General features: G+C 52.0%; 1 protein-coding gene and 1 long non-coding RNA gene across 2 annotated transcripts; both read left to right on the top strand.

Annotated features, from left to right (window-relative positions):
* The first annotated feature begins 252 nt into the window (after positions 1-252).
* LOC116452556 lies at positions 253-1,804 on the top strand. Its single transcript, XR_004243538.1, has 2 exons — positions 253-582; positions 673-1,804. It is a non-coding gene; the product is annotated as an uncharacterized LOC116452556 (long non-coding RNA).
* A 4,918-nt stretch (positions 1,805-6,722) lies between these two features.
* CEBPB (CCAAT enhancer binding protein beta) lies at positions 6,723-9,085 on the top strand. The gene has a single exon (XM_032127147.1). The coding sequence runs from the start codon at positions 6,992-6,994 to the stop codon at positions 7,964-7,966; it is 975 nt and encodes a 324-aa protein (XP_031983038.1). The 5' UTR covers positions 6,723-6,991; the 3' UTR covers positions 7,967-9,085.
* The last annotated feature ends 4,392 nt before the right edge of the window (positions 9,086-13,477 follow it).

Below are 13,477 nucleotides of genomic sequence, written 5' to 3'. Positions count from 1 at the left end.
GCCAATCGCCGGCGCCGCCGCGCGCCCGCCCGGCCAATGGGCAGCGCCGCCCGGCGCGCAGCAGCCAATGGCGAGGCGGCACGGCCGGCGGCGCAGCGCGGGGCGGGGCCGGGCGGCGGCCGGGTCGGGCGCGGGGCCGGGGCGGGACCGGGCGGGGCGGGGCCGGGGCGGGGCCGGGGCGGGGCCGGGCAGGGTGGGGCGCTGGGCGCCGTCCGGTCCGGTTCGGGGCGGGGGCGGAAGCGCGGCCGGGGCGGGGCCGGGGCGGTTCCGGGCGTTCCCGTTCGCACCGCCCCCTCCGCCCCGTGCCTCGCGCGCCCTCTGCCGGTGCGGGGCGCTGTTCCCGCGGTACCGCCCGCGCGTGCCCGCGACCCGCCGCAACGGCGACAGGGAAGCCGCCGTCGGTGCCTTCGGTGACCCCGCCGCGGCCCTGAGCAGCTGCGGGGAAAGGCACGCGCCGTGCTCTCGGTTCGGGAGAGGTTAAATTATAACAGCTCGCTGCTCACACAGACGTTGTTAACCGGCGGTGCCGGGACACTCCCGGTGGGTCTGAGACAGGCGGCCACGCGTGCCCGTTACGAACGTGTAAGTTAGAGGAGGATGTAACTGGTTCTGGTTGAAGCACGTTCCCGGGAGCGGTTCCCAAGTGTGTGTTGGTGATCCCGGTTTGTCAAGGCCAGAGGGCGGTCGGGAGGAAGAAACGCCGGCAAATTGCTACCAAAGTTTGGCTTGGCATGGGCTATCAAGCTTCCTTGGAAAACGGCTTAGGATCGGCGGGACCAAAGCCGCACCTGTCCGTACAACGGCACGGCCCGAGCGGCGGCGCGGCCCCGGCCCCGGTAACGCCCGGCCCACGGCAAGGCACGGCCCGCCCGCTAGGTGGCGCTCCAAGCCCGCTGCCGGGCCGGGCGCGGGGCGGGGATCGGGGTCGGGATCGGGATCGGGATCGGGATCGGGATCGGGGTCGGGATCGGGACCGGGATAGGGATCGGGACCGGGATAGGGATCGGGATAGGGATCGGGGTCGGGGTCGGGATCGGGATCTGGCCCAGGGCGGGGCTCGGGGGTCTCCTTGCCGGGGCAGCCTCGCCGGGTCCCCGCGCCCTCGACACGGCCCTGCTGCGCCTCAGCCCCGCCGGGACCGGACGGACCCGGACGGGACACGGGGAAACCTCCCCCGGCTGAGGAGCCCGTTTGCCCGGAGCCCTCCCCGAACAGCGACTCCACACTGAACTCCTCCTCTGACCCCGCACCGGAGCGGCGGGAGCTGACATTGGTTCTACTGGTGCACCTGGCGCTGTCCCGGCTCCGGTCGCATCCCCCCGGCTGAGCGCAGCCCCCGCGGGCGCTCGGCCCCGCACCTGCCCGCTCCCCGCTGCCGCTCCGTCCCCCCGAGGCATGGGGGGAGCAGGAACTGGCTGAGGTTCCTCGCTGGACTCTCTCTGGCATGGGAAAATGTCAGTGGGTGGCAGAGCTGGAACAGCCAGCTCCCGTCCAAAGCCGTAAATGCAAAGGTGGGGAGATGACAAGAACCGAGGAGCGCGGCGTGTGGAGGACAGAACAAACACCCTGGTTACCCCCACCTGGCAGCCCGTCCATTCAGCCAGCTGCCAGGTGACACAAACAGCCCCGGCGTGGTTCCGAGTGCCAGGACTTGCGAACAACAAGTCCAAACCGATTCCCTGGCAGCCCAGGTTTCCCTGTGGTGCTGAACACAGGATGAGAGCAGATGAAAAACAAGTATTTGTATAGTCTAGAGCACAGACTTTTAATACTTTTAATAAAGAAAAAATCTTCTAATTCTTCACCTAAGCCCATTCTCCTGTTACCCCCTCTCAGACTTCCCTTGTTTTATGTTCCCCCTGGCCATACACCCCGTGGAGTTCAAGCTACCTGTCCCACAGCCTCAGGACCTCAGAAGAGTTCTCCTCTTTTAAAAATTTCCTAAATGATCTACCAGGTGCTGTTACTAGGAACTTCTGACACTTTGCAGGGTACCCTGGAATGGTAGAAATCTTTTTCCTTTGGTGGATCTTTTGAAAGCTTGGATACACTAGAGATCACTAATACATGATCTGTAACAAATTCATCAAAGCAGGAGGCTGCAATTACCCAGGAAATGTCAGGCAACTACAGAGAACTTCTGGAAAGTTAGTGGACAGCAACTTCTCTGCCATTTTTATTGGAGCACAAGGAAATGGGCTACTCATAAAACACAAAGTCACTTCTCACTGTCCCTGTTCAGACTGACAGCCCACATCCTTCCAGCCAGACAGCTCCAGCAGGGACTTTCTCCGCCATGCAGGATGGAGATTGCGGTTTATGTTTTGTCACTGCTCCCTTCCATGGGCCTTTGCGTGCTCTGACTCTTCCTCCTTCCTTTGTTTCTCAGAGCCACAGAGTGCGTGCTCCGACCTCAAATTTGCTCTGGAAAATTTTCTGTCTGGCCAGGGAAGGTATTTCACTGATGTTGTCCCACCAGTGTCAATCTCCAGGTGTCGTCTCCGCGCGCCCGGTAGGGCAAAGAGTAACGTGGAGATAAAGGGGGATTGAGCAATGCAAGGCTGCAAAGGCCAAGCCTGCTGGGTCAGAGGTGAGCAGAAAATCAGCAGAAGACCAACAAAAACCATGTCACAGCCCATCACCATGTCACACGGGAACAGGGTGAGGGAGCGCTCTGGGGGAAGGACTCTGGTCTGTAACAAAAGAAGCGAAGGAGGCCAGGAGACACAGCCTGCGACCGCCCGGGGAGCTCCCTGCCCCTGGGACTGCCAGCACAGCATCCAGCTGCGGGGGCAGGAGGGGGAAAGCATGTGGCAATCACTTTCTGTGTTAAAATGAAGCAAAGTCTCGAGCCTGGTCTAAGAGTTGGGGCAGACAGAAGGAGAGCCAGCCTCTCTGTGAGTTGAGACATTGCCCGTCTGACATTTCGTAAGTGCTGTTTTTACAGCAGAGAACAGCAAGTGGAGAGCAATAGTTTCAAACCTGTGCTCTGCCAGGTACAGCTCGTGAGTTGTTGTTGGCATATGGTGTGCGGCTGAATAAAGACAGACCTGGGGCTAGGGAGAAGGGAAAAAAAGTGCTCAACACTCTCAGAAATAAATTTCAATGTTACTTCTCTATTTTATAGCCTTTATTGCAACATTGCTCTACTTAAGTCAGTCTTTTAGGCAAGGTCCCCTCCTACCCCCCAGAGATCCTTCCCACACCAGCTCCGTGCTCTTCCCAGCCTGCTTGCTTGCAGGGACACTGTTCTGGGATCCCTCACGTTCTCCTCTAGCTCACCTCCAGCACACTGCCCACAGCATCTCAGGCACTGCTGCAGCTGCCAGCTGCTGGCATGACCTTCCTACCCCGCTGCCCCTGCTCTGCCCCTCTGCTGGTCCAGACCACAGCTCTGGAGGGGTGGGCGAGCAGCTCCGGTGTGATGCAGCTCTGATCTTACTGACCTGCTAAGAGTTATTGCCAGGGAAATAATAAATGGGACAAAACTGCAGCAAGAATCATCAGAAATGTCAGCCAGCCTCTTTCTAGGGTATGACCTTCAGTCCAGAGACCTTCTGATAAACACTTCATTGTTTGAGCCATCACCACTAAACTAACAGCATCTCCCCAAAGCTCGTGTCATTCCAGAGACAACTGCTGTAGACCTGGAGCACGTGAACTGGAAAGCTTGTAAGAAATCCTGGAAAAGAAGACAATTTCCAGGAAGAAAATTCCTCTGCAATGCTTTACTGTAGGTCTGAGCCCAGAGCTGCAAAGCTGTGGCTCCAAAGTGCAAAGAGAGAGCAGAGTTTAATTCATGACGGAGATGAACAGTGAGGATGAGATTCTTCCCTCCACCTTTCCACGATGCTGGTCTCCTCCTGTTCCCCTCCCCGTGTCTCTATTGTTTCACACATGAATGTAGAGGAATCTGGATGCTATTGCATCAGATTTTTTTTTTCCAAAATGTTATGCTCTTACTAAGTAATTTGGGACTTTTGCTGTCTCCTCCCTCAGCTGAATAGTTCCTAAAAAAAAAGAAATCATGAAATCACTAGAAGGAAGGTGCTTCTCACAGAAGCGCTGCTTTTCTAACGAATATTGCTCTGTTGGGAGACAAGCTGAAGAAGGTCTTCTGCCAGTGCCTGCATCCCTTTACCAGGAATGTCTGCATCTCCCTGCCTGAAACATCTCTGAGGAGCTTTTCCAGGACAATTACTAGCAGCCTCTGCACATCTGGCAAGGCCAAGCCAGGCACTCTCAGGGACAGAGCTCTGTGTGCCCAGACCTCGGCTCAATCCTGTGATGTGAGCCTCATTCTGCACCTGTTCCCATTTCAAAACCCCCACTTCTGGCCATGCATTTGTTGTGACAAGTGCAGAAATAACTTAAAAGAGACCAGAGTTAGCTCAAAACCTGCTTGCCGAATGCTGGGGTTTTGGATAAGTGGTTAGTCCCGCCAACAAGGTTCCCATGAGAAGCTGAGAGTGGATGTTGGCTCTATGAGAGTGGATATTGGGATTTGAGGTGAGCTGGAGGAAGTTGAAAGAGATCCAGGTAGAGCAGGGAGGTGAGGGGGAGAAGGGAAGGAGGGGACAAGCTGGGCATCCAACCTGAATTACCACCCCAGCTGACGTGATCGGGGTGACTGCGGGATTACTCAGCACTGGCCGGGAGAGCAGGTGTGGGCCACGCCAGCCCTGATAGAATCTGTTTCACATGACAGTTGCACAGACATTTTATTTTGTTAGGGAAGATTAACCCCAGGCAGGAATACAACTTTCTGCTGCAGAGCAGCAGAGAATAGGGCAGAAATTTGAAGAGGGCAAACTTAGGTCTCCAAAAGCATCTTGAAAATCTGTTCAGGAATTTTACCAGGCAGCTTTAGCATTTGACTTTAGCTGAGGAGCACGGCAAGCTGGAGACCTGTCACGGTGATGCCAAGGCAGACCAGCCGTGCCTGTAGCAGGTCACCATGCAGGAGACCTCCTGCCTCTGGGGCCCTGAGATGGTTCGGGGTAGGAAACACGAGACGGATTTTTAAGAGTTCGGTTGGAAGGGCCAGTTAGGGCAGCCGCTGCATGTATTCTGCCAGATCAGAATGCAGGATAAAGGCACAGGATGAGGGAGTAAACAGCCAGAAGAACAAGCCCTGGCTCACTGCAACTTGCCAGTATTTGCACCCAATACAGATGTTTGTATTTATGAAGGTATGGGCTCCAACTACAATCTCCAGACCCACCTCTCTGGCCAGGCCCAGCTCCAATTTAATCTCTAGTGCATTCACCAAAGATTAACTTGGTAGATAAAGATGGAACTAGAAATATTTGAAGCCTGAAAACCTGTTAGGGAGCTTTTGTTATGGAAACAAACAAAAAAATCCTATTAAAATGTGAAAAGAAAGATAAAACAGAAAAAGAAAAAAAGAAAAAGTCTGATGATCCACTGACTGATTCTTGAATTCTTCCTCTTTTCCGAGTTCTGAGGTTTGAACATTAAGAACAGTTGACTGTTTGAATCATATAATGCAATACCTGTTCCTCTGGCTTAACGTTACAATATTTCCCACACCGCAGGATTGCTTCACATTATTCTAAGAGGCAGTGTCATTTTCCCTGCAGTGCTAGGTCTTCTTTACTGAGGGAGGACACTCCTACTTCCTTTAATTATATGTTTTGTTTTAAATTAATGTCCTTTATTCTGGGGATGAATCATCAGCTTGTAGACAGGTAAATGTGGGAGTAAGAGAGTGAAAATATAAGTTTGATTCCCAAGGTGGGTGTCTTTAATTAAAACGGACATCAGGATTCAGTCTGCCATCCCAAATTTACCCCGCAAATCTAAAAAGCTTTTGGATTCCACGTTCCTATGCACAAATCTCACTCTCCTCTGACCCCGTTCCGTACGCTCGGTCTCCTTCGGCTCCAGCCCCGATTCCCTGTCCCTTGTGTGCTCTGACAGTTGCCCCATATCATGCAAAGCAAATATGCCAAGACAAACTTTAAGGCCCCCGTCGGTGCTTGAAGCGCTGGGGAGGGAGCGCCGGCTTTGCTGGGCTCTGGCTGCTCGCAGCGGCCAGGAGGAAGCTGGGGCAGTGCCGTGCCCTGCTCCAACTCCTCCTTGCTCGGAGCTGGACTCGCCACTGGAAAGTGGCTCTAGTCACGTCCCTGTGGACACTTCTGCTTGCCAGTGGGATTCACCAAAGCAACCTCGGGATGGAGAGTAACGGGAATCCGTCTTTGGTGCGCAGATTTCCCCCTGCTTTGCCAAAAGAACTTTGAAAAATCTCTCCTGCCTTGATTTCCCCAAGGGTGAAACCGGACCCAGGGCGATCTGTGCCCAGCCCCGTGCGGCGCTGCCAGCCGCGGGCACTGCCTCGCTCTCCGGTGCCAAAGCAGAGCCCAGGTGGGCACGGGGCAGCAGCAGCAGCGCCCCAGCGCACGCGTGTCCCCGAGGCCCCGGGGCCGAGCGCTGCCCGCTGCCGTCCTGGCCGGCCGTGGCCGCGGCCAGCCCCGACCTCCCGCACCTGCGGGCCCGCAGCCCGGCCGCTCCCTCCGTCCCTGCCCGGGTTTGTTGTGGGCGGCCCGGCGGGCACCGCACCGCACCGGCGCACCCGCCCCGGGAGCCTCCTCCGGGGCCGGGACCAGCAGTTGCCGAGCGTGCGGAGTGGCAGGCGGCCAGGCGGTGACGCGCCTGTTGCTATGGGATCCACCGCCCCTATAAATAACTGAGGAAAGGAACTTTCCTAAGTCAGAGACTTTGGGACACGGGACCCAGAACCAGATGGTCCGGAGGAGACGCGCCAGCCCCCGCCGCAGCTGCCGGAGCGGTGAAGCCCCGCCGCGCCGCAGGGACTGATCCAGCCCGGGTGGGCAGCGCCGCGGGGCCGTGCCCAGGCCAGAGACTGCGGCAGGGTCTGGAGCCCCCCACCCCGACGGCGGCAGCTTGACCCTCTGCCGGGGGGGGCCCCCTGCGTCGTTTCCTCCTCCCCGCATCCCCCTTTGCTTTCATGCAACGCCTGGTGGCCTGGGACGCAGCATGCCTCCCCATCCAGCCGCCCGCCTTTAAATCCATGGAAGTGGCTAATTTCTATTACGAGGCGGACTGTCTGGCTGCTCTCAACAAGCTGCACCCGCGGGCGGCCGGGGGCCGCTCCATGACCGAGCTCACCGTCGGGGACCACGAGCGAGCCATCGACTTCAGCCCGTACCTGGAGCCTTTGGCATCGCAGCCGCCGCCTCCCGCGGCAGCAGCAGGGGGCAACTTTGAGCCTCCGTGCAGCAGCGGCGCCGGCCAAGATTTCCTTTCCGATCTCTTCGCCGAGGACTATAAAGGCAGCGGCGGCAGCAAGAAGCCCGACTACACCTACATCAGCCTCGCCCGGCACAGCCACCCCTGCGCCAGCCAGAGCCACAAGCCGGGGGGGCTGCCGGGCTGCTTCCCGCCCCAGATCGTGGAAACCAAAGTGGAGCCGGTCTTCGAGACCCTGGACTCTTGCAAAGGGCCCCGTAAGGAAGAAGGGGGCGCGGGGCCGGGACCGGGGGGCATGTCCTCGCCCTACGGCAGCACCGTGCGCTCCTACCTGGGTTACCAGTCGGTGCCGAGCGGCAGCAGCGGGAACCTGTCCACCTCATCCTCCTCCAGCCCCCCCGGCACCCCCAACCCCTCTGAGTCCTCCAAGTCTGCCGCCGCCGGCGGGGGCTACTCCACCGCTCCGGCGGGCAAGAACAAGCCCAAGAAGTGCGTGGACAAGCACAGCGACGAGTACAAGCTCCGCCGGGAGAGGAACAACATCGCGGTGCGCAAGAGCCGCGACAAAGCCAAAATGCGCAACCTGGAGACGCAGCATAAAGTCTTGGAACTGACGGCCGAGAACGAGCGGCTGCAGAAGAAGGTGGAGCAGCTCTCCCGGGAGCTGAGCACCCTCAGGAACTTGTTCAAACAGCTGCCCGAGCCCCTGCTCGCCTCCTCGCCGCGCTGCTGACCCCCGGCCGGGCGGCGGGGCGAGCGGAGCCGCCGGCTCCCGGCCCCGCTCCGCGCTCCTGGTGCCGGGGCGAGGGGGGCGAGAGCCCGCGGAGGGCGGGCGGGTTTGGTTTCAATTTGTGTTGTTGTTGTTTTTGTTGGATTTTTTTTTTTTCCTTGTCTTTATCGACATGATGGCGGAAGGCTCCGCCGCCGCGCGGGGGTCTGAGCGGGGCCGGGGGCTGCAGCGGGGCGGGCGGCGCGGAGGGGGCGCGGAGGGACCCCGGCCCCGGCCCGGGCGGGCTCTGCTGGGCGCTGGGTTATTTAAAAGAGCGAGAGGAGAGCAAGGGCAAAGTGATGCAATCCTTTAAGCATGGCTGGGAATGCTGTGTACATGATGCAATCTCGTGTAACTGTCAGTCATGGATTGAGTAATCTGTTAAAGATGTTCCTACAGTTTTTTTATTATAAAGAATAATCTATTTCTATAAGAAAATACATATGTATATTTTGGGATCTATGCATTCTTGCTACATTTGAAGCATTAATGAACAATTTTAATAAACTTTATGACTAGGTTAAAAAAAAGTAGCTTGTTTTATTTTGAAGGCATGTTTAAAGTTAGATTAAACACAGGGTTGAAATTCCAGCTGATTCTGGCTCAATGCTGTGATCAGGGATAGGGATTTTTGTTGGTCTTTTAGCTTTCTCTGACTCAGAGAAAGGGAAAAAAAACCCAAAAACCAAAACCAAACCCCAAAACCCCCAGGAGAAACTCAGCAAAGAGCAGAGCTGGAAGCCTTAGCCAGTTCTTGTTGCCTCATTTTATTTCCTCTAATCACCTGCTTTAGCTGCTGCTTGGGTGTTGTTTGGGGAGGAGGTGTTTGTGTTGGGGTTTTTTCTGCACTTCATGCTGTTTTGAACGTGTAGAGCAAGATGTGCTATCCAAACCATGACCAATGCTTGGCAAATAACGCCAAGTCTGAAGTGGGAGGGAAGAAGAAAAAGTAAGGGAGGAAGCCTAAAATGAGGTTTTGTTTGTGTTTGTTTTTTCTTTTTTTTTCTTTACAGAGTTTCTATTCTCTATGATTCAGCATTTCTTATGTTTGTAGTTTACAGGAATAAACATGAGAAAGTAGCATTTCTGTTGGATGTCGGTAATTTCAGGCATTGCTCAGGAAGCTCCCATGAGACCCAACCAGGTGAGAGGCTCATGAACCACCCCCTTCCCTTTGCTCCGGAGACATTTTTCTAAAAACTGCAGATACAATTCTCTGATGAGAGGTGTTTGTTGGGGGCGAGTGACAGATGAGGGGGGGTGGCAGAGGAGGAGGAGGTTTGTAGCAGGCCAGAACTTTGTTTTGGGGAGATCCAAGGCTCTGCCCGCTGCTGGGACAGGCCAGCCTTGCCAGAGCTCCCGGCTGTGTTATCCCTGCTGCGCCGAGGTCTGTAAGGAGTGAACAGTCTCAGGCTGGTTACGTGGAGGGAGTTGGGCAAAAGATCAGGTCTTAGTCAGCATTTTCCATTTTCCTGCTAGGCCAAATTTAAGCATGAAGTTTTTAGATCCAGATTCTCAGTGCCCCGGGAAAGAAACTCCTTTACTGCCTGTGCTCTGACAGTTGAGCACAAAGGGGGGTTTCAGCACAGACAGAGTGGCCTTGGATTTGTTCCTATACATTCCACACAAACAGCCGTGGGCTGCAGGACAAATCTGAAGTTTGTTGCTTATTTCTAGTGTCTCTTTAAGCAAAACACGTTTTCTACTGAAAGAGCTGTTCTGCTGTTTTTGAGTGTTAAGATCCGAGCCTCCTGCGGGTCCATCAGCTGGAGCCCTCCCTGACATTCCCTGCACATTCCCTGCTCTCCCCAGAGCTGTGCAGTAGCGAGCAGGGCAGGGTTAGCCCTGATACAGATTTCCCCCTTTGCTTTTTCATATGTACAGTGCAGTTCAGTTGTTTTTACGAGCCCCTAAAATAGATTTCTTGGGTGAGCTAGCTCCTGCACTAGCATGACTCAAGTTCTTGCAGGCAGGATAGACGTTAGATCTTGTCTTGGCTGTCCCTCGTGACGATGATTACTCCAGCCTCCTGTGGCTGTTTATTCTACTATTTGTATCATTACGAAACTTATCCACATCATTAGATCCTATTTTTTTGTTGTGCTGGAGGCCACACAATGTCACCCAAACTCACAAGCAGTGCTCCCAGTCAGCGCCGAGCGCTGCCGAGGGTGGAATTGCTGGAGGACTGGAGACGTCCTCAGATACGTTTTTTGTTTCTTTCTAAATAACAAAACTTCCAACAAGAGTTCAGTTTGTGGGGGCTGGAAGGCAGGGTAGATTGAAAGATAAGAAGTACTGGAGGTATTTATATCTGTTTAAATAATAGTCCAGTTTTGGAGATAGAGCTCTACCAGGCATGAAGGAGCTAATCCCCATCCTTAAACCCTGCCTGCCCCAGTGCAGGAGAGCCAGGGCGGCGTTGCTGCAATTTAAAGAATGATGTTTAAATTACTGCTGTATTCCAAGGTATCTGACAGAATTCTAGTTCAGGAGAAACCTTGTGCAGCAATGATTTTTTGTACAGATGGGAAAATTGAGGCCATAAATGCACCAATTTTACTCCAACCTCAGAAGAAATCCGTGAAAGACTTGGAAAGAGAATTCCCCAATCCTTCATTCTTAATCTTGTATTACCCTCATAATTTACATTGTAAAAGCTTTGTAGTGCCATTAAATGCATGCAGGTTATGAAATACTCTGCCTTCTAAAACAGCATATGAAAAAGCCCCTGTAATTAAAACATTTCCTAGAAAATAATAGTCTGGAAAAAGTAGTCTGTAAATGTATCTGAGAAAATTCCAAGCACTAAAGTAGACAAAAGATTCCAAATACCTTTTCTAATTGCAGTGGGAGGATTGGAAAATCCCTGTCCAAACAGTATCTCAGCTCCAAATATTGATTTAGTTTCCCATGACAAATAAGATTCTGCTGGCTGAGAACAGGACTTGGAATGTCTCAACTGGCCTCGGACAGGGCTTCCCGAGCTTCTCTTCCTGAAGCTACTCAGGACAACTCGTGGTAGGCAAACCATGCGGAGAGCTCTAGGCACCAGAGAGCTGTTCTCAATTTTACAAAAGTTTATAAGCAGAATTTCATTTGGGCTTTTTATTTTTATCTTTTTTTTTTTTCAAATGATGTATTACACTGGTTCATTTCTACAGGTCTTTCTTATTGCTGCTAAAATAACAGAGGTTTTTCCTCTGTAGAAGTCAGTCTGTAAATCCTTGGCACTGACATCCCCTTTCCAAAGCACCTAGCACTGGTTTATAAGATTTGAATTCAGTAGTGCTTAGTTCTGCAAAACAAATTATATGTAGCAGTTTAAAAATATATTTAAAAATACAATTATACTTTTGTGAGCAGTCCTTCATTTATCACTCTCTGTTATCTGCCCAAAGCATGAGTAACCCAGGGCAGCTCTGATCTGACACTGTGGTGTTGCTTTTCCACTTTTCCCACTGCCTTCCATTGGTGACTCTTGGAAGATGCAGGAAAATTTATGCATCTTTCTGTACTAATTGTTCCTCCTCTGTCAAATAGAAATCACCCAAATTGCACACGTGTACCCAGGGGCTGTTGGACGGGAGACTCAACCACATTTGGTAACAGTTCGGTTTTTCCTCACTGAAATCCTGCAGTAGCCTTTGAATACATAAATTAGAGCCTGGAAAAAGCTTTGTGCACAATGTTTACCTTTGCAGTTTAATTGTGCGAACAACTGTCATCGGTGTGGATGGGTGTAAAAACATGACGTGACTCTCACACAAGTTTTAAGGCAATGTTTCATTAGCTGTGACCAGAATAAAAGTCAAAGCAACTCCGTATCTGCTCTCATAAAGAGAAGAGCTGTACATGAGGCCAAATCACACACGTTCTTCCATTGCTTGTAGTGATAATGCTCAGTAGCCATCATCTTGTCTCGCATTTGTCCAGTGACACAACGTGAGTCCAAAGCAGATCTCTGCATTCAATTTGGTCTGGTTAGAGATGGTTATAGGGTAGAAGGGGGGAATGAATTTGGAACAGAATTTGTTTCTAATTCTTTTTGCTCCTGATAGCTAATTAAAAAAAAATTATTACTACTCTTGTGAGTGTTTGACTTTTGCTCTTTATGTCTGCACAGATGCTTAACAGTCAGAATTTTAGGCCAAACCTCGAATACTAACATGAAGTGTGAAGAAAAATTTAAACCTATGCATAGATGTTGAAAGGGTCCTAATATGTTAAATAAGAAATCCAAGCAAAACTAGGGATATACTTGCTACTGCCAAGGAAACAGTTACATTCAAACTCTGAACACGTTTTTTCAATCAATCAATAAAGCAAAAATAAAACCATGTGGCTAAACCAATACATTAAATCTGTGGGGAATTAGGTCACTTTTGAGAGACACTTGCTGAACAGACAAGTGAAATCATTAAAAGAACTAAGTTCCTATTTAACACTTCACTGGGACCCAAAACATAGTCTGAAAGTTTATTCTTCACAAAACAAAGCTAACCTTTGGTAGAAACTCTACACTTGGACAATATCCTGAGGTTTTTCTGAAGTTCCTGATTCTTTCATGTGAGCTGAAGCTGCTTTGTCCCAGCCTGGGCAGACGAGCAGCACAGCCTATGGTGAGTGTGTAAAGACCTAAAAAGATTAGATCCAGCCTTGGATTGCCATCAGGATCACGTGAAATTTTGGTGCTGTGTTTGCCTGCTGGGAAACTACGTGAAACCCCAGGAGAGTTTCTCTTTGGAACGGTGCTGGGGGCGGGGGTGGCGCCGGCACAGTCCGTGCCCAGGCGCTGCAGCTCCCAGGGCTGGCAGGGCCCACATTCCCTAAATGTGCTCCATTTGATCTACTGGGAATTGGAAACTCCATTGGAAACCAACTTGCTTTTTGTGATCGTTTCCCCCACCTGCTCAGTGGTTCAAATGTTTTGTTTTGAATAAAAGGCTTTTCTTCCCTCCTAGACATGCTGGAGGATAGATCTGCCTGGATGTGAGAAACTACAGGGCTGGAATTCAAAATGAGGGTAAGTGGGTTAATAATTGCTTAAGATAATTGATTTGCATTTACAACAGGGACATATTTAATTCCAAACCTTCTGACAGGTGTCACGATTTCACAAAGTAGTGCCAAATTTAACCCTCATTTGTTATAAACTTGCCCCCAGAATGTATTTGCCGTGGAAATTATTAATATAATAATAAATAATAATAAATTCAAATAATAATTTCTAGCTAATTAAATGCTAAGAAGGACTGTGATCTACATCTGGTTTTCACCTTGTCCTGTCCTATTGGTTCTTGCCTTTGGGATTCCTGTCTCACACATTCCACAGCTATCAAAGCAGAGTCCAGGGTATTTAGTCAGAGGTTTCAGTTAGGTCTCCTAATTTCATGCAATTTGCAGAATGAATCCTCTATGAACTGAGGCTAGAACAGCGCTGGCTCAGCCAGCAGCCCTAGCTTTGATGGGCTC

The sequence above is a fragment of the Corvus moneduloides genome, chromosome 17 (genome assembly GCF_009650955.1).
Source record: "Corvus moneduloides isolate bCorMon1 chromosome 17, bCorMon1.pri, whole genome shotgun sequence".
Taxonomy (NCBI): domain Eukaryota; kingdom Metazoa; phylum Chordata; class Aves; order Passeriformes; family Corvidae; genus Corvus; species Corvus moneduloides.
The sequence above is the reverse complement of the archived record's forward strand: the minus strand, read 5'-3'. Positions and strand labels throughout refer to the sequence as shown.